The 20,295-nt window shown below is 41.3% G+C and overlaps 1 protein-coding gene across 5 annotated transcripts in view; it reads right to left on the bottom strand.

Moving 5' to 3' along the window:
• SCEL (sciellin) overlaps nucleotides 1-20,295 on the bottom strand; it is a 580,338-nt gene that overhangs the window by 427,997 nt on the left and 132,046 nt on the right. For all 5 annotated transcript variants that reach the window (XM_085622068.1, XM_085622069.1, XM_085622070.1 and 2 more), the window contains 4 exons: nucleotides 18,759-18,797; nucleotides 17,095-17,151; nucleotides 8,918-8,968; nucleotides 5,317-5,370 (listed from right to left, as the gene is read on the bottom strand). In XM_085622068.1, coding sequence (XP_085478194.1) covers nucleotides 5,317-5,370; nucleotides 8,918-8,968; nucleotides 17,095-17,151; nucleotides 18,759-18,797 — 201 coding nt within the window. The remainder of the gene's footprint in view (nucleotides 1-5,316; nucleotides 5,371-8,917; nucleotides 8,969-17,094; nucleotides 17,152-18,758; nucleotides 18,798-20,295) is intronic.

Below are 20,295 nucleotides of genomic sequence, written 5' to 3'. Positions count from 1 at the left end.
CATCATGTCCGAAAAACAAGCACCACCCAAGGTATCTTTACTTATTGGTATGATAAATAAAGATGCAATTAAAAAGGACTCGTAATCTAGGCCTATGTGTTTTTGTTTTTACATTTATTGCCGATAAATGTCTGATTTTCCCACAACTATCTTGGAGAGTGTATATCTTAAAACAATGAAGACATGTGTCTGTAGTCAGAGACTTGGCACAAAAGGATATGTTCTTGGGAATCAACACCCTAATGCCCACATTATGAGTGGCTTGTTAAAGTATGTGCAGTAACTTCTGACAGCACACATTCGTAATTTGGGATTCAGACAAACACCACACCCTTGCAAGTCTCTCAATGTGAGTTTCGGATTAAACAAGCCATAAATGACTGTGAAAAAATGCCTGGTAAATCCTGCAGATTTTGGTACGGTCAACCCAGAATCGTAATGTTATGCCCCATTTTGAAGGCAAACGCGGAGTGGCTGAAAATTATCACACCTGATAAACTCCTAACAGGTTAGTACAGGGCGTAGTTTGACATCTCTGCATTTTGCACAATCTGCAAAGTTTGCAGTGTTTCCCCATATTACCGAATTGTGTTTGCTGGAAATATTTATACTACAAATGGTTGTTGTAAGAGGATTTTTTTCTCAGCCCCTATTTTTGCATGAGAGCTCTTTTTTCCGACAATGTTTCTACCCTAAAGACTTTGTCATGGCGACATATGCTTCTAAGGTGGAAGTATTGAGAGAGAACTGGGGAGGGGGGGGGGGTAATACACATCGGACAACACACACATCCACTATCATCTTACACCTCAATGCGCTTCTGCAGGGGGGTCCTCGCAACCCTACTATAGGGACCCTTAATTTAGGCCCCCTACTTTTTCTCAATGGCTAGTTTTCAAGTCCTGGCCTGGAATGTCAATGGCCTGTTGGATAAGACCTAATGCACGGTGGTCCTCCACTGCACCAAGTGGTCCAGCTCCACAGTCCTGATGCTACAAGAGGCCCACCCGTTTGGCACTCAGTGTTCCCTCCTCTGAAGATTTGGATATGACCGGGTTTATAGTGCGGGGTATGCCAGGTGCTCCATATGGCCATACCTCTGCATAAAACATTCCCATTGGAAGTGACCAACATGCGCACAGGGCCGCTATGTAGTAGTTGAGGGGCACCCTGGACGGCTGTCATGTGAACCTCCTGAGCGTCTACGTCCTGCTTCCACACCTGACACAAACCCAAGCGGCACTCATTGAGGCCACTTCTGGTCTCCCACAGGGGGCCACTGTCCTCGGGGGGACTTCAGGGCAGCCGCGGTCCGTAGTAGGAGTAACTGCAGGGCGGTGACGTGGGGAGGGGGAGGGGCAGGGTTGGGGGTAGTAAACTATGGATTACGGAGGTTTACAGGTAAGTTAACATATAAATTAATAAAACGAATTTCGTTGCATGCACTGCATTGCATTTGGGGATGCAGTGCACGCAACGAAATTTGTTTTTATTAATTTATATGTTAACTTACCTGTAAACCTCCGTAATCCATAGTTTACTACCCCCACCCTGCCCCTCCCCCTCCCCACGTCACCGCCCTTCAGTTACTCCTACTACCGACCGCGGCTGCTTCAGGGGGCAATCTAGGCCCGAACTGGACTCCTCATGTCCTCTGACCGGCCATCGAAGGTGCGCGATGGGACAGCTGGATGGACTCCTGGGGACTGTGTGATGCAGGGAGGACCTGGCATGCCGCCCGTAGGGATATACACAGGGCTTTAAGTGGGATGAAAAAACTGGGGGGGTCTCTCAAAGGGGTGTGGCCACTGTAATTAATGGCATGGCGTAAAAACACGTGAGCTAAAAAATCTGTGCTTAGCATAGTGTGCCGCCGACTTGTATTTTGCTGTTTCTGTCATTGCATCCAGATATGATACAAGTAACATCGTACCTACAACAAGTCATGACTATTGGCTTTGTCAATGGTTGTTAGTTGCGTAAGATAAATAAGCAGCAACTTTGGCTCGTACATAATATTGAAAAAGCTTAAACTTAAAACCCTGGTGACACCACCAAAATTCTGCTGCTCGTGAGTTTAAAAAAGATAAGGGAAATCCAGAGAGAAAAAGGCTCTCTTTAAAGGATTTCCCTTCCCCTACAACGCTCCCCTGGCATGACGTCATGCTGACTCATGCAGAGGCGCAACTAGAGTGAAATTTCGGGGGGGGGGGCTAATTCTTTCAGCAATTGGCCGAGTGAAGATGCAGGGGCTCTAAGAAGGGGCGAAAGAACAACAAAGCCTTATTACTAAGGGCCATATGTATGAACACATTTTCCCATAGACACAGAATGGGTAAAACCCTTTGATACATATGGCCCCAAGAGCCTTATTACCAAGTAAATAAATTGTCTTTTAAAGACCTGCTAAGTACTCGGGTGTGGTTGTGCATAAGGCCACAACACACAATGGCAGAAAGCGAGCCATGCACTCATTTACAAAATGGCGCTGCTTTCCCTTAAAAATCTCTGCCTGCCACTAGAAAGCAAGTTGTAAGAGAAGGAAATTAGAACATTATTTATTATTCTCAGCACTCATGCTTATAGAGCAGGTTCCAAGTATATGTATTTATATCTACATCAGATGTTACTTTCGGCCCCCAAATACTGACAGGAAAAGTATTCTCTGTTTTCTCTGTTTTCAATTTTTTTTTTTTTCTATTTTCTAATTCTACTCCGCGCAGCTATCAATCATAAGAATAGCAGATTAGTATGGGGTGCTGCCCAGATCGGTATCAGGCAGCCACAAATTACATCATTTCATCTACAGCGCCTTATATTTCGCTAACCACTTGAAAGGCGCAGGATTTATTTAGAAATAATTGCCTGATTATTTTACAATTGCCAGGAAAGAAGCCATCAGCTAAACTACGCTACTGGTTTCATGTTTTTTCTTACACAGCAATACCAATCTCTGACAGGAGTCTCCCAGCACCATTCGCGTGCTGTCGCTTAGCAACTGACAACGGCGCATCAAAAATGCCAATGTTGAATCTGTTCAAATATAGCCATCAATGTGTTTTTCTCGGATGAGGCTGCAATCTGATTTGACTCTCAGAGATCAGCATGGGTCGATCCTGCCTGCGGGGCATGCACTGAGCTGCACAATGCCTGGGCAGCATCATGTTGAAGCCGGTATGGAAATTGTAGGATTCTGAGCGCGAGCTCACGGCCGTGTGCAAGCACAGAAGAGAGAAATCGCAGTACCCTGGGCTTCTAAAGCGCATATACAAGTGAATGGCATTGGTACACGAACTATTCCAAATATTTATGCATTATTAACAACAACAAAAACTAAAAATGGACACATATTATAATATATGGCGCTTTCATCAAAATTGGGCGGCCATCTTATGTAGGTATTTTAGCCATTTCTTTAATTTTCTTGAAAAATGTTTAATAAACACTCTCTCTTAGTCCAGAACTGGCTGGTCGGGTTTTGGGGAACTATTTAGTATGTTGGATATGTTGGATCAACGGACATTTTTTTTTAACATCTTTAAGTTTTCACAAAATATAGAAGAGACATGTGATAGTGGTGTCCAATACACATATATTAAAAAACTAAAATTATTACACAGTACTGGATTGATTTTAGCATATATCGAGCTGAAAGTCAACGACACTCTTCATCAGCAATGCGAGTGGGCCATAGTGCTTGGCAGGCATGACTAAGTGAGTATCAATGATAAACCTGTTGAGCCCAATAGTGGTTGTGTTCAATTGCCATTCGCGCATAGTGCTAAATGGGGTCTTCACCAGAACACCAGCTGGGTATGCAGCAGTTTGAGAACCAACTCCTCAACCACCGCCTCCAGGTATTTATACTGGACATGTTGTCTTTACTCAGTTGTGACTGACATAATGGCATCTCCCATTGAACTGGTCTTCAGTGAGTCAGGGGAGCCCTCCTATGGCATCACATACCTAACTCTATCCAAGATCAACACGCAGCCAGTTTCTTAAGTTGAGGTGTAACCTTCATCTTAACTGGTAATATCCCTAGTACTCACAATTTCAGGGGAACTTGTGTGAATATAGGACAGTTGACAGGTGATTCAAAAAGGAAAATGGGCCGCTATTTGAACAGTCAGTTTTGCATAGTGGGGGTGCTTGATATATGGGTGGAGGTGGATTCACAGGGGCCATCATCTGCACAGACTATGGTTTTTTGGAGATGTTCATAGGAAGTGGAGTAGGATGGTTTTGTTGTGGGTATGGTTGTCAGTGGTTATGGATGCAGCTCTAGAGCACAGCTGCAAGCCACACTGGGTCACAAAAGTGCAAAGCACAGGCACCAACTCTGAGCTGACCTCATGGTCAGTAGATGTTGGAGTGAGATGGGCCTTTTAAACTACAACACCTCTATCACACATTTACGTAAATACATGCAACCAGGAGTTACATGTGCACCGATGTTGAGTAAACCTACCATTATTGATCATATTAACACTTCATGCTTCATCTGAGCCATTTTTGAATATTTTTAACCCAAGAAAAATCTGAAAAGTCAGCATGTATAATCTAGGATGTGAAATATCTCCATGGACAGCCTTGCGCTTAAGGCACCTCATTAGTTTCTGTTTGGCAGATTATAATTGTTCCCTTCAGTGACTCCCTGAGCGGTTCTCCCTCCTGCCTAAGCCAAAGTGGAATTCTCATAGATTTCTCTTGCTCCCCTGCAATAGAGTTTGCTCATTGTATTGAAAGCTGTCGATCTGAAAGAATCTGCTGGGCACATCCGGAGCCTACTTACTTCCGTCTATGTGGTGAAAGATATTGATGTCCAAAAGTTCACACCAGGAAATATCTAGAATCCTGAAAAGGTTGAATGACTCCCACAATTTTAAGCATCACATTTTGTAACTTCCTTGACATAAAAGATAACAGAAACTCAACTTGCTGCCCAGTTTCTGTATTAAACTTTGGTTTATATATAAAGTGAGAAGCATTTACTATTGATATACCTTTTAGGATATGGGGCTACACCTGTAATGTGCCAAGCTGTCCAGAGAGGAGGCAATATCAGTGCAGGATCATATACAATACCTTGGCAGATGTGCAGCCCATATGGGTAGAACTATGGGGAAGCACCATTCTTCCTCAAAAGAACTAAAGTCAATAAAACTGATGGGTATAGCAAAACATCAAACACTGCCAAGGCCCTTGTGTGTGTGTCAGCCATGACTTTGGGGTGCTAAACCATATATCTTGGGTACTTTCCTCAATCACCCTATGTTACACATGCCTGCATAAGTACTTTTTGATAATACTTACTCAGTGGTCTCAACTGTGGTTGTGAAGGACTTATTTGACGGGGCCCAAGACTGCCTGCAAAATAAGACACATGGCTGAGTTAATCAAACTAGGTTTACATTTTAAATTCAGGCAAAGTGCAAAAGCACTGCATGAACAAGCATTGGCAAAGACAATAGGCCTGGCTTTTAAATTTCAAGCTGTGGCTTTGCCAAATCTTGTTGGCAGAGGCATGTGAACACATGCATCACGACGCATGCATATACATGGCTGTCAATCTAGTAATGCAATTTCTATGAAAGAAAACCCATTCTAAAATTGCCACTGATGTGCGTGCATGAATCTTGACACGTGCTCACTCATTTGTGACTCACGTGCCGTGACTCATGTGCACCCATGCATCATGAAACATGCGTCTGCATTCGTCATGACACTTGAAGTTCATTTTTAATTTAATTTAAATGGACAGCCATTTTACAACAATAAATTAAAAAGCGAAGGAAAAAGTACAAAATATGCTGCAAAGCCCTAAACATATGTTTTTTAAACGTCACATAGCCGGTGGGATGGGGAGCACGAAGAGGAGTGTCAATGGAAGAGGGAAAAAAGAACACAGTGAAATAAAGTAGGAAAAAAAGGGAGGGAGTAAGTAAAGACATTCTCTCCCACGACTGCTGGCTGAATACCAAAGAATAAAAGAGACCTCTTAAGTATGTCATGGAAGGATACAACTCATCCAATAAGAACACTATGACATCGAAATGCAAACACATGAATACAGAGGAAAGCCATTGAATCAAGAAAAGACAACTGAGATAGAAAACAAAAACATTAAATCATGAGCAAGAGGCTAACCCAAATCCCACAGCAGATGGAGCTCTTTGTAACCAACGCTGAAAAAGCAGTCAAGAGACTAAATTCCCATTTATTAATTTGCTTGATTGTTATGTTAAGATCCTGCCTGATGTCTTGCTTCAACTTAAGAGAGTATTTTACTCTTATGATTACAAACATTTTTAATTAAAAAAGAAATATTATGACCCAAGTAATGCACAAACAATTGCCATTAGTTTACCTCTCTGGAGCCACCAGTAAGACTTGTGAAAGGCAAGAGTAATTGCATTATCGGTGTTAGTTAAAAATGGAAACGCCAAAATGTAATGAGGGTGTTCATGAAGGTGTTTCTCCAAAGGGAAAAATAATGTGAAATGTACAAACGCATATTGCAGCATGATTTACTCATGCACATTTTACACCTACTGGAAAATCAACATGAGTGCATTTTACTCCTAGGATTCTTTGTGAAATCCCCCCCATAAATCAGAAATTGTGTTCAAACAGGGGATGAAAAATTCCTCTGATTAAAATTAGGAGTTGTGCAAGCATGGTTTTGTGAGTTAGATAATTAATGTTTGTAAACACTGACGTCGTCAGCAAACTAACATCATGTTCTCTCCTTAATGGGCATCCCCCATACTTTCTAAGTCAAGCTGATATTCTTGTCTATAAAATCCCCTTTTTTAAATCATTCAGACAAATTTAAATTACCTCAAACTAAAAAACAAACAAAAAAGCCTCACCATTTAAATACGTCCTTTTGTAAGTTTTTTACATAAGTGCATAAAGCATAAGTGAGTAAGAGTGTGTCAAAACAAGAAATGTATGCAGATACATTAATATAGGTGTACAGCCACAATGAATGATATTGCAACATTTGGAATAAAGCATGTGTTTTACTGGGGTGAAAAAATCACGTGCAAATGGATGAACTGAACAATATTCTACATTTTACCAAATTGTATAGGCTTAATTTACTTGAGTTTTAATACTTTTTCTGTGTTGATTTTGGAAATAATTACAGTTTTGTTTTTTACTGTTCTGGCACTTTTATGATCGATTACCTGCTCAGCAAAAAGGTGCATTTGTACATGGAATTAAAATCAAGCCTGTTTATGTAATTAATTTCAGCTCAGCTCTTTGACCCATCTCTTCCCAGAATATTATATGTCACACAGACATGCTCAGGTGTTCATAAGTGCATGAAAGAGTGGATGTGATCACTTCTATTGCACACCCAGCAGCACTAATCTTTATGCATTTTTCTGGCTCGCCAGAGAGTGCTTAGGGTCTCAGGACTATTTGACTATATGCCCTATTCCAAAACTCATTTTGGAGAAAAGAAAGTGGTATTGTTGAGGTACTCTTTTACATACTCTCACATGCCTTTGCGAATGAGCCTCAACACGTCTAAAATGGGAATAAAATGAGAATGTTCAGGGAATAGTTGTATACAAATAGTACAAACAGAAATGACTGTGCTGTTTTGCACTTTTATTTTTAGGGCAAATCATACCCTGTGAAGTTTTGACTAGTGTTTTGTATTTTGGTTGTTTGATTTTTTCTTTTACACACCAGTCCTTGAAGGTTTGGACACAGTGGTGGCAGAATGGTAACTGATCAGTCTGTTTGAGTGAATTTCCCCAAGTCATTCCTAGTGCACATAAAGAGCTGGGATTTCACTCTGTGAGACCAGAAACCAACAAACCCAAGTCCGGATTTACTAAAATGTCAAAAACACAGCGCTGCTTCAGCCATTGGTCAGAAAAGTGTGGGGTGCAGCTCTACGTTTAGCATGAGTCCGTTACAGATGATGTCTTCGACTGTGCTTGCATGAAAAATGTCATTTTAGAGCAACACAAATATTGTGGTATGGTACAAAAGTGAGTCAGCGCTGAGGTCCATACTATTTGTAATCGAGGTAAACACTCCAGAGCAAATTTCAAGGTGAGGACAACTGTTAAAGAATGAGTGGTGTAATATGTGTCATTTCACGTAATAGCAATTAGTCGAATATTACGTGGTTTTCTGCTTGACCCATGTTTATGCCTGGTATCATCTGGTGTAAGGTGCTTGTGACAAGCAAGGTGACAATATTTTAGTTGATTTGGCTTTGATATGCAAATCTATTATGCTATTTCGACCCCAGTACACCTCCTTTGCCTAGGTAATAGGGTGGTTGGCGATTTTCAACGCAAAGTGATTTTTGCACTGCTTGAACGTCAACTTGTCTGTAGAACAGTTTTCCTGCCCAAAAGCTGATTGACATTCCTCTTTGTTATGCTATGTGCCAGAGTACATCACAAGACTGCCTGATTAATGTATAGTAAATCTGACCGTGCATCACAAGACTTACTGGTTAATGTGTAGTAAACATGAGCCCATTTGTAATAATCAATTCAGTTGTCACTGAACTGGTTAAGTTTTTTGAGTGTTTTCCAAATCATTGACGATAAATAATATTTGTTATTTTATTTTAATATATAGTAATACTGCACTATGTTTACCATTCTCTGTTGTGGAGACACTTTGAAGATTATGACAATAGATAATCTTACTTTTAAAAGAAGAAATTCTCTTTTTTGAAAAAAGAATAGCCACATTTTGTAAAACAAATGAAACAATATATCACATACATAAACAGAAATGACCATAGAAAGTATAGTTCGTGGTTGAGACTGTAGCTCTGCATAATATTGCAGTGTGCCTGTCATTGTTAAGAAGTGTTCACAGGCGTTTAGATTCACACAATGTATTGTGAAACACAATGAAGATCAGACACTACCTTTTGGTCTCCTCGGTCGTTGTCGTTTTATTTCCTGGAGTCCACGATTGCCTAGGAGAACAATGAATGTATTGAGGACAGTGCACTGTCAAAGGGCGCATTTAGTTCATATCTGAGTGATGCATAAAATGGCTGCCGCCTGCATTTAATGAGCACTTCAAAGAATAGGCAGCACTCTGGTGATTACTTCTACGCATGGAATATGGACGGTTGATCGTCCCCTGCACGTGCACCAGGTCAGGTAAAACAGAGTATGAAATCGGGATGCATTTCGGAGGTAGTGCACTGAATACTGAACATCCTGACTTGCTGATTTCCCTCTTTTATTTTGTTTGCAGGCCATATGCGTGACTAGCATGGCAAGATTATGCAAAACAGCGCGCGCTCATCTAATGAGATTCAATAGAGCACTTCCTGCTTTGTCCTCTTTGACAACCCTGTAAATGCAAACCCCCACATGCCAATCAAACACAGATTTCATTGAGAGTTGATATACAGTACTCGATCAGTGAGTTACTCTTTTTGGACATCTACACTAAACAATGCTTTCATTGGTTTGTTGAGAAAGAATACATGCCAGTCAGAGTACTGCAAGACCTGCAATACCTGTATACTCCGAGATCATTTTTTTTATGGTCGGATGTACTTAATACTGGTAGCAAAATGTGGTTGTAAATTGTGATTCTTCTTTTTGCGACTAGTTTCCTTTTTTTTTGCAAACCAACCTATTTACCAATAAGTAAGGCAGCAAAATATAAAATTGTAGTTTGTCGCAGACCGATGTGCTTAATGAATATTAATTAGGCATGTCGCAATGTGCAAGCCACTATGATTGGTTACCATTACAGAGATGGTGGTCTGCCAATTTTCCAGTTTATTCATGTGTGACATTTATAAGTTTTCAGTGACACTTAACCGCCTTATGTGTGACACTGAATAGCGAATTTAAGACATTTCTCGATAGCCTTTTTTTTGCAAGTTTGTGTTTTTTCATAACTTCTTCTTGGAATCAGCCTTTCTCAGGGCACAAGTCCTAAAAAGAGAAGTGGGTGGACTAACCGAGTTAATCAGTAAGCAACTGGCATCACAGCGCGTGACATCACGCAGCGTGACATCACACCGCGTGACATCGCGGTGCGTGACACGTGTGACATCGCGGCATATGACGTGCATTACATCACAGGAAGTGGCATCACAAGAAGTGACATCAGATCTTAAGCCCTCACATACATGTTTAGCAGGAGTATCATGAGTACATTTTGAGTATACTTGCAAACTCTCCTGATTTAGGCAGAAGATTCACACTTTTGTACGTGACACATAAAACAATGTTGCCTTTTGTCAGCGTAAAGCTTCCTCTAGCCATAGTGCTTTAAAAGAAAAAATAGTGATATTTAAATTATTACAACGCCTCCTCAGGGATAGTAAGCACTATATAAATGTTATTTATTTTGTGCAAATACTGGGAAAGATCAACACATCTGATGTTCTTACAGTGCATGCATATCTCATAAACAGGGACTGGACAAAGTGAAAAGTTGCCTCTCTTAAGTATGTGTGAAGAGCTAACAAGGTGTGAGCCTTTGTTTCCCCTCTGCTGCATTTGCTTCTAGGTGTGGGGCTCCTGACTGCTGCCAGCCAGGAGACTCGAACAAAAGAAGGCCTGATGACCCCTCAGACTCGGCCTTTGTTAAGGGCCAGCAGGAGTCCCCCCCCTGCAAGTTGTTCCTGATCGAAAGCAGATAACAACGTGCAGGCGCTGCTGAAAGTGTCCCAGTGTTTGGAAATTACACCGGGACAAATTCAGCATCTTTATCAGTGGGGCCCACCTTCTTGGCAGAGTGGACGGCGTCCACCCTGTGAAAAAAGTGGGTGGACGCCGTCCACCCGCGTGTACCCCCGACTCGTGCCCTGGCCTTTCTCCTAACCCAAAGACCGCAGTGCAAACTGAGACTTTTGACATTTGCTTTCACCGATATTCTTTTCCCTTTACAGAACCTAAATGTGTTAACATGTTTGATGGCTGCAGAAATTTCCAAATATTACCAATTTAAACCAATGGCACTCAATAAGACTAAGAATATTTACTCAGTTGCGATAATAAAGTCATTAGAGATAAATATTTGGTCAAAGGGCGAAAAATATACTTTAAAAAATGCACAGTGCTGCTCTTTCGGACATGATTCATTTTTACTGACCTCTTCATTATTGTGGTCCCAGGATGGCAGCTGTTCCCAGAGCTGCAGGGCTCACTTTTGCTGCTGATGACGTGGTACAGAGAGTGGGCGAAGTTTAACTTTGATTCATACAGCCGCGGTCGGTGTCCCCAAATGCGATGCAGTGCATGCAACAAAATTCGTTTTATTAATTTATATGTTTACTTACCTGTAAAGCTCTGTAATCCATAGTTTACTACCCCACACCCTGCCCCTTCCCCTCCCCACATCACCGCCCTGCAGCTACTCCTACTACCGACCGCGGCTGGATTCATATAGAAAATCTGGTAGCCTGTTAGAAGTATGTACATGGGGCCTCTCAGCTCCTTAGGTGAGCAGCGCCAGTGACTGACAGTCATTATGCCATCTGTGTGGAGTGGGACCAGGAGTGACAGAAAGCCATGATAAAGATATTCTCTAGCCTGACCCTCCTGTGGTACTGGCCACATCAAAAACAAATCATCCAGGATCCTGCACAGTGCCAACTTCACTACCTGGGGCTGTGAGGCAGTACAGCGCCACCGTGCCTGAGCGGGCATGAATAGGCCCATGTGCTGGCCAGCAGAGGAAACAAGGTACTTCTTTGTTGCGCCAGCGCACGCTTGCACCCTGGCCTGGATAAACAAGGCGTCAGTTCGGACTACATGATAGATCTGGTGCGCTTGCTGGAGACGCGGGAGGATAGAGGATCCACGTGGTTGGGGTGGCCGGGCCTGATCCAAGAAATTGTTTTTTTTCCGGTCTTGTGTCTCAATGCACCACACGAAACTTAAACAAAGCATCAACAAGTTCAAGTTTAGTTGTGTAAGTGTGACCATAACAACAAGCGAGTCCCAGGCACAGGCAGCAGCGTACAATTGCCTGGCAGCATCAGTAGCAGTCGATCGTGCTGGATTCATTTTGGTTAATTAAATGCAATGCACAGTGTCGGAGGAGCTCTAATTATGCATGAGTAGGAATTATAGTGCAGGTAGGCGAGTACTGCATTAAAATGTGTTAGTCTAACTCCTGATGCGTGGTACTTGGCAGGGGTGCAATGGTAGGGAGAGCACCATCCCTGTGATTGCTTTTCAAAAATTAACATTTATTTAGAAGCCTGATTTCCTTAAAGGAAATTGGGTTGCTTTATTTTTTTCTAAAGTTTTCATTTTGGAAAAGCTTCAGTGAGAGTTGGCAGTGATCCCCTTGACCATCACTTACGCCCCCCGAAACTACAACACCAATTTGCAAAGGAGGAGGGGTCTGAAGGGGACCACCCCAACTTGGGAGTTAGTAACTTATCAATGGTTTGTGACTTAAATTCCAGTTGCAAACTGTTGATACAAATGTATCCGAACTTTAATTTGGAAGGGACACCCACAAGACACCAGATAAAAATTTCAATGCGGTATCCATTCGTAAACCGATTTTAGAAATCAGTAAAACTTTACAGACTCCTAAAATGTGTTTAATAGATTCAAAATAACTTGTTAGTAGTAACAACAACTTCAAATACCCTCAAAGTATTTTCACATTTAGGCTAAATAATGCATTATCCCTTTGATGAGGCAACAATCTGTTAAATAGAATGGTGCAAAAGGTTTAAAAAATGTTTTAAAAATGTTTTAATAGTGTTGACATTGGTTTGAAAGCATTTTTCTCTTTGATTATTTGGTCGTTTGGCATGTCTGTGTGCTTGTTTTCCACTGTTAAAGAAAGATTTTCGCTACAGTGATCTTATTTATTTGGGAGATTGCTCCCCAGAAGGAAATCTGAAGTCCTTAATCTCTGTCAAACTTCTCTGCATTGTTCTTTCAGTTTGGCATCCTTCTTTCTCTACATCCTTCTTTTTGTCTTTTATATTTTGCTTTTTTATTTATTTCAATCCTTTCTGTACTTTTATCAATCAGTCCTTCTTTTTTCAGCATCCATTTATACATCCTACTCTTCGTCTTTTAATCCATCCTTCCTATTCTACATCCTTATTTCTTTTTTCTTCCTTCCTTTTTCACCCATCATCGATCCCTCCTTCTCACATCCAGCTATACATCAACACATCCACCCACCTTCTTTCTTTCCATCATCACTCTCTTTCCTCTTCATCCATTCATTCTTCTCTCCATTCATCTTTCACTCCATCCAAATATTATCCATCATCTCGCCATCCATCCTTTTCTCTATCTATCTCTATCTATCTCCTCATCCTCATCTCCATCCATCTCTGCTTCGATCCAGCCTGCAGGTGCTTCGATCCAGCCTTTCATCCATCCTCTCTCCATCCTTCCTTCATTCCATGTACCACTCCATTTTCAATTCAATTCAAATCACTTTATTCGATCAATAAAAATATCAATCATAAAAGTACAAAGTACAAAAATGCATCACAAGTTGATAACCAGAGAGACCAGGGAAATTCATAACAGCGAATGGTCAGTTTTCTAATTCTCTAGATGGATATAAAAAGTAAACAGGGCTAAAAACAAGGCTAAAAATAGATCAAGCCATAGGTAATATATACATTAAAAAACCACATAACAGTATAAAAAATTTTTTTTTTAAAAAAAACCATCCAGAAGAAAAGGGCTCGGTGGACAAAGCTCACAACATTTCATTTAGCTAATTTTCCCTTGACGAGCCTTTGCCTAATCCTCCAAGCGTGTCCCAAAAACTTTGCTGTACCACAGATAATACTTGGGATTAACGTCTCATAAGTTAAAATGCGTAAGGCCACCCGATGGGAAGAACAGCCCAAATTGGAACAAACCGGTTTTAGCCACCTAGACCTCACTTGGCTGTATGCCCTACAAGCAAAGAAAAAATGTGCTATAGATTCCGTAGGGCAAGCACAGCCCGGACAGCCCTCAATATTTCCCGAGTGGCCGCTCCAACCATACTGAAAATCCCGGAGAGGGAGTGTGCCATACCTGAATTTCAGGTAGAGCACTCTGTCCCCCGGGGACTCGATGAGGTCAAGGAAGGGTTCCAATTTTAGGGTGGGCTTAACATCCAAAAATCTCTCCGACAAAATGCCATTTTGATTTTTGTTGGACATGGCGGAGATCCAGTCCCAGTAAAGCTTTTTCACAAGAGGTTTGGGCGGGGGCATCAGGCTCTCCCAAGCCTGGTCCAGACCAATTTCGACCACTAATTTCATCAAGTTAGACACCCAACCAACCTTGTGACCTGCGCCCAAACTTATCAGTTCTTTTAGTCCGGATGCATAATGGCATAGGTCAGAAGACCTCATAAGCCGGGTCCAGTATAACAGGGGGCGCAGCCTCGCCACTTCGTTTATTGGGTGCCTCCCAAGGTCATAACGGAGAGGTAATAGAGGGGTGGAAGGGGGGAGCAAAACTAGGTCACGAAAAAATTTGTTTTCTGATTTTACTAATTCAGAAAGATTATCGAACCCCCAAAGTTCCGCCCCGTATAAGCACCCAGGCAAGGCCTTACCCTCGTATACTTTGATGGCTGGGGCTACAGGGCGACTATAGGAGAGTCTCTGGTGCCTCGCTATGGCCCCGGAAATCCGTTTATGGTTTAGGACCATTTTAGTCAGATGAGGTGCCCATTTTAGTTTGTTGTTCATCCTTACCCCAAGATAATCAAAGGCCTCTACCAGCTCCAGCGGGCTGTCATTCAAGTTAAATTTGTTCCTGAAGCTTTTAGATGGTGCCAAAGCCATTAGCTTGGTTTTAGCTATGTTGATTACCAAGCCTCTGTCAACACAGAATGAGGTGAAGCGATCAAGAAGTTTTTGCAGGCCCATAGGGCTCTTGGAGACCAGGAGGGTGTCATCCGCAAATAATAGGGTTGGTATTTTTTCCCCGCACAGGGTTGGGGCAATCGGCCGCATCCTCTCTCAAATGGTCTGCCACCCCATTTATATAGAGAGAGAACAAGGTCGGCGCCAAAACACAACCCTGGCGTACTCCTCTCTGGACAACTATTTTCTCTGTGAGCTGGCCCTGCCCCCCCCCACCTTACTCTGGCAAAATTGTCTTCATGCAGGCGTTTAACAAGAGACAGGATCAGGGGAGGAATTCCTAGATCAAACAAGACTTGCCAAAGCTTGGAGCGGGGGACCAGATCGAAGGCTGTCTTTAAGTCTATAAAGGCCAAATACAGGCTACCCTTCTTGATGGTTACAGTTTTCCAGTGGATCAGGCAGAGTCTAAATACCTGATCCATTGTGCCAACACCACATCTAAATCCAGCCTGAAAGTGGGACAAAACACCCTCCTCATCAATCCATCCCTTCATCCGTGTTAAGAGGACCCTGCCAACTATTTTTTGAATGACATCGATCAAACTAATCGGTCTATAATTTGCAGGATCCTCTCTATCCCCCTTCTTGTAGATGGTCACCACCTCAGCCCCTTTCCAAGATTCGGGTACAGGGTGACCAATTGCTATGAGGTTTAGGGATCTACAAATAAATTGTGCCCAAAGGTTTCTCTCGTGGATCATAAGATCGCCCGGAAGGCCGTCGGGACCGGCTGCTTTACCGGGCGCAATTGAAGCAATAGCTCTAAGAACCTCATTAAGGCCAAAAAGCTCGTTCACAGAAGGTACCACTGGGGGCTCTAATTCATACCCTTGCTCATGCGGTGTGCACCCTTCATCACCCATGTATAATTTCTAAAAGTGCTCGAACCAGTCTCGCCCCGAGATGTGGTTCGGTAATGGATCAGCCCCCCTCCTTGTGCCAACATTAATAAGATCCCAAAATAATGTTGCATCCTTCAGCTGGGCAGCAGATTTCAGATCTTGCCAGTGGGCTTCTTCCCAAGCTCGTTTGGCTAGAACAATGGACCTGTAATATAATTTCCTTGCAGACACGATGTTACACTGGACCTTGGTTTTTAGAGCTTTCGAAATTTCATCTTCATCCATCAATCCTGTCTGTATCCATCTCTCAATCCCTCCTTCTCTCCGTGCCTCCCTCCCTTCTATCTACTGAAAGAGATCGTATTTGTGCGCCTTTTAGAGACCAGGGTCTACAATAAAAGTCAAAGGAGCTATAAAAAAAAGTCTTAAATGTTTCTTAAAGGAGAACTGCCAAGTGACACCTACCCCCCTGCTCAAGTTGCTAAAGTGTGTTTGAGGGGAGGGGTTAATGACCGCCCTGCATCAGAAGTTGTCTTCTGCATCTTTGACAGACATCTACACCAAAGATGGGAGATGCTTTTGGGGAATAGACAACAGTGGAAGGTTCCACCATGATTTGTTGACATCACCCATCTGACAGCACCTCTGTAATACCTAAAGATAGAACCACAAAGCAGGGTTCATCTTCAGTTATCATAGTATCAATGTTTTCCCATGCATTGGCAGTCTTCTCTCAGTATGTGATTAACATTTGCAGGACTTTTTCTGGTTTACATGTCTGTCCGCAACAAGAAAGACGCCACCAGATCTCACTCTAAATATGGCCGACCCTCTGATGTCTCTCCTCTCCTCTAGTGGAGGCTCCAAGGAATTGTTTGCCAACATTGGAAAACTGTTTCCCAGGCAACCTCTCTAAATGAAACACTTAAGTTAAGTGCTATCTTCATTTTCTTTTCATCACGCTGGACTGACACTCCTCATAGTGGGCCTGATTGTCATTGCGGAGATTCATGCACCCACGTACTGAGTTTCCAAAACAAAAGAAAATATTCAAGGAGACCGTCCTTCTACCCATCAACTTGTTATCTTTATGGATATCCAGGAGCCTGAAATCCCTACTCTGAATCTGGACGGCATTCTCAGAATGAAAATATTCAGTCCTCATGGGAAAGCTCTAGAGCGACATCCAGAAACCACTGTGAGTACTCTTTGGTAGTAGTAGGCTCCTGGGAACATGTATGACACATGCTGGTGATTCGGAAACAGGTTTGATTTGTATTGCAATGGTGATGAGACGGGAAGGAATATATTCAAGATTAAAAATCAAAGAACTCCCTATAACATACAAAACGTTAACGTTGAGACTCATACCTTTTGGTCTCCTTAGTAGTTGTGGTTGTAGTTGTAGAAGAAGAATTCCATGGTTTCCTGAGAATTATATCAAGAGACTTAATTAAGTACCAATTAAGATATGCACATGCATTTCTAATCCATTTTATTTTTAATTACCTTATTTTGCTTTGATAATCATGGTGACTGAATAAGGTTCTCATAGACATTCATTGTTTCAAGTGTCATGGAGAAAAATATACCTTTCCTAATAATATTTTGAACAAATTCATCTTTTGGGATCTTTTTCGTGAATGTTCAATGCAGAATTGAGATATCGCTGGAGTAATGAAGGCCAGTTCTGACACAACATAATGTGCATACCGTTATCTTCTGGATGCATACAAATAATGAATGGTATAGTGAAAACAGGAAGCTATTACATTTTCCACAACCAGATTGTATACAATACTTTCCACGTTGCTGATAGCAACACTAAGAAACTCTCTACTTATGCATGACTTTCTTCATTTATCAGGCCAAATAACAGTTAGAGCAATATCTACTTTACCAGCCTTAGTATTCCTTAGCTTTATCTTTGGTGTTCAAGACAATTCATTTTTTGGGATGTGCCAAATTGGTGGAGTGGTGTTTTTATGATGGCAACTGTCCAAACATAAAAACCAGGAATAGGCCCTGGGAGCCATGTTGAGGCCATGTCGAACCTGTGTACTATGCAGTGAATGGCTCAGTGAAGCGCATGGAAACTGGTTTTGAGCCACCACAGTTCTTGAATATGTAAAAGGTTTGCACCAAAGGCTTGCATCCATTGGTGCAGTGGGTGCATTGGCACCAGGACCCAGGTATGTGAGCAACCCACTGCAGTAGAATTTACTGTGACATCGTAATAGTCTTCAGGACCAATATTGATTTTACATAATTGCAATCAACTACAATCCATGCTTAGGAAGACTTGGCTGGTACACATCTTGAAAGTCCTCCCTCAATTTACAAAACACCCTTAATTAATTTCTTAGAAGGGTATCATAAGAGAAAAACATACTATGCTGTACCCAAGGCTATGATGCAATGGGTGGGTAATGCATCTGAAGGGGTTTGTGCAAAGTAAAAACATTTCAACTGTAAGCATCTCATAGGGTGTTAGGACTATCGGCCCTTAAATAAACCACATTTATGCTTGCATCAGTTGATAATTATGGTTAGATATTTGGCATTACTTTGGGGTTGTTTACTAAGTGGTTTGAAATTACAAAATTATTGAGTTACAAATTTAAGTATGTCTTGTTTTAAGCGTAAAGTGATCAGATCTACTTTTTTTAATCTTAAATAGAAAGTGTTTCTGAATGAGCAATCTACTTACATCCAGCCAGGGGCAAATAACAATAAAATAGACAGACTTAAAAAAACAGAGTGAGAGGGGATCAGAAAAGTACACTAAATTGCTCTTCCCGGAAATGTAAATCATCTGAAAAAACTGATTTTTAGGTGAGCCAAACGTAGGAGTGATCTGCGCAGCGAATGCTTGGAAAATAAACTTAGGAATGGCATAGAAACATTGTACAGCACAGATTTATATTACAAGTATAGAATTGTCTCAACTGATGCAATTTGTGAAGGTCTAATGCATGTGTTATTAGATCCACAGAGAATTTGGTCATTAAAAAAATATTATTTTTGTTACATACGTTTTTGATCCATCCAGAGATTTATCTGTTGAGGTTGTACTGTGGAACAAATAATACACATCGTTAACCACCAAATAGTATATATTAAGCTGATTCTGCCTGATATTGTGTATGAGTAAGGAGAACAAGGGAGACAGCAAAAGAAAAGCTTGTACAAGAGGAAAAATAGAAAGCAAGGAAGACAAAGCCTGAGAAAGTGGAAGTGGGAGAGCAAAAACAAGGAAAGTAGCAGGTAGAACAAGAAATTTACACAGAAAAAGTACTGAAACCAGTCTAAGGAGGTGTAAATGAACAAGAGAATGGAAGAATAACAAAAATCACAAATGAGTGAGACAATTGGAGCAAATGAGAAAAACATATAAAGGAGAGTAGGAGAAATACAGAAAAAATGACAGTAATAGAGATGAAAAAAGTGGGACGTGACAAAGGTAAGCTTTTCACAAGAGAGAAGTGGGGAAAAGTAAATAATAACTGTGGCATGTGGGAGCAATGTTTGGCAGAGAACGAGAACAGAGTGAATTGAGTAAGGGTGAAAGAGGAGTATGGAATGGGGTTTATTGTAATCAATGTAAATAGTTAAGGCAAACAATTTTAATAATATACATTAAGAATAAAAAGCAATAAATCAACAAGGACCAGAAATTGCATAGAAAGTAAGGACCAACTAAATTATTTACAAAAGTACAAAAATGTTTTATTCATAATCAATTCAGTAAAAAGGGAAATTCAATCATACAATACCAGTCATGTCTACAGTCACACTCTCATATAATCCACATAGACATTTGAAAACAGAATATAGTAGACAAGCACTTGTACAAAAACTTATTTAGATGTTTGTTTGGATAGACAAATAATGTGGCACAATAACGTTTCACTGTTGTGTTCTACGCGCATTTCGGCACTGAAGAAATGCCTTCATCAGGAAAGGCCACAATCCAACAACGGTGATATCCTATTATCTCGTGAATGATTGCCCTGAAATGTCTCTTAGTAGTTTGACGTAGACTCTGCTTTGAGCTGCTTTATTCATGACTTGACATAAAGGTCATTGGATGAGGGCATCTCAATGGTAGGTAATTCACGCATGAAAAAGGGGGGTTTCAATGTAATGATGATTGATGAGAAGGTTAAGTCAATAATGAGGGATAATATTGTATTCTTACGTGTATCTGTATGGAAATGATCGACATACAGATATCTGTAGATCGAGAAAAGGGAGCCAGGAATATGGGGTTTATTGTATGCAGGTATTTATTTACCATGAACCGTGCAGTGAGAGTAGTGAAGCATTGTGCAAGAGAGGTGGGTTCCCAGTGAAAAGATGTAGGAACTCAGGGGCATATTATCAAGCCCGGCGATAAAATTATCGCTGCTTTAGCGGCAGAAAACTGCCGCTAAAACGGCGATAATGGACTTGATAATATGCTCTATGGAATTCCAATTGAAGCCCATGTTAGATGTGAAGGACATCTAACATGGGCTTCAATTGGAATTCCATAGAGCATATTATCAAGCCCATTATCGCCGTTTAAGC

Source organism: Triturus cristatus, chromosome 8, assembly GCF_964204655.1.
Source record: "Triturus cristatus chromosome 8, aTriCri1.1, whole genome shotgun sequence".
NCBI classification, from domain to species: Eukaryota; Metazoa; Chordata; class Amphibia; order Caudata; family Salamandridae; genus Triturus; species Triturus cristatus.
Note: the sequence above shows the minus strand (reverse complement) of the source record. Positions and strands in the feature narration are given on the sequence as shown.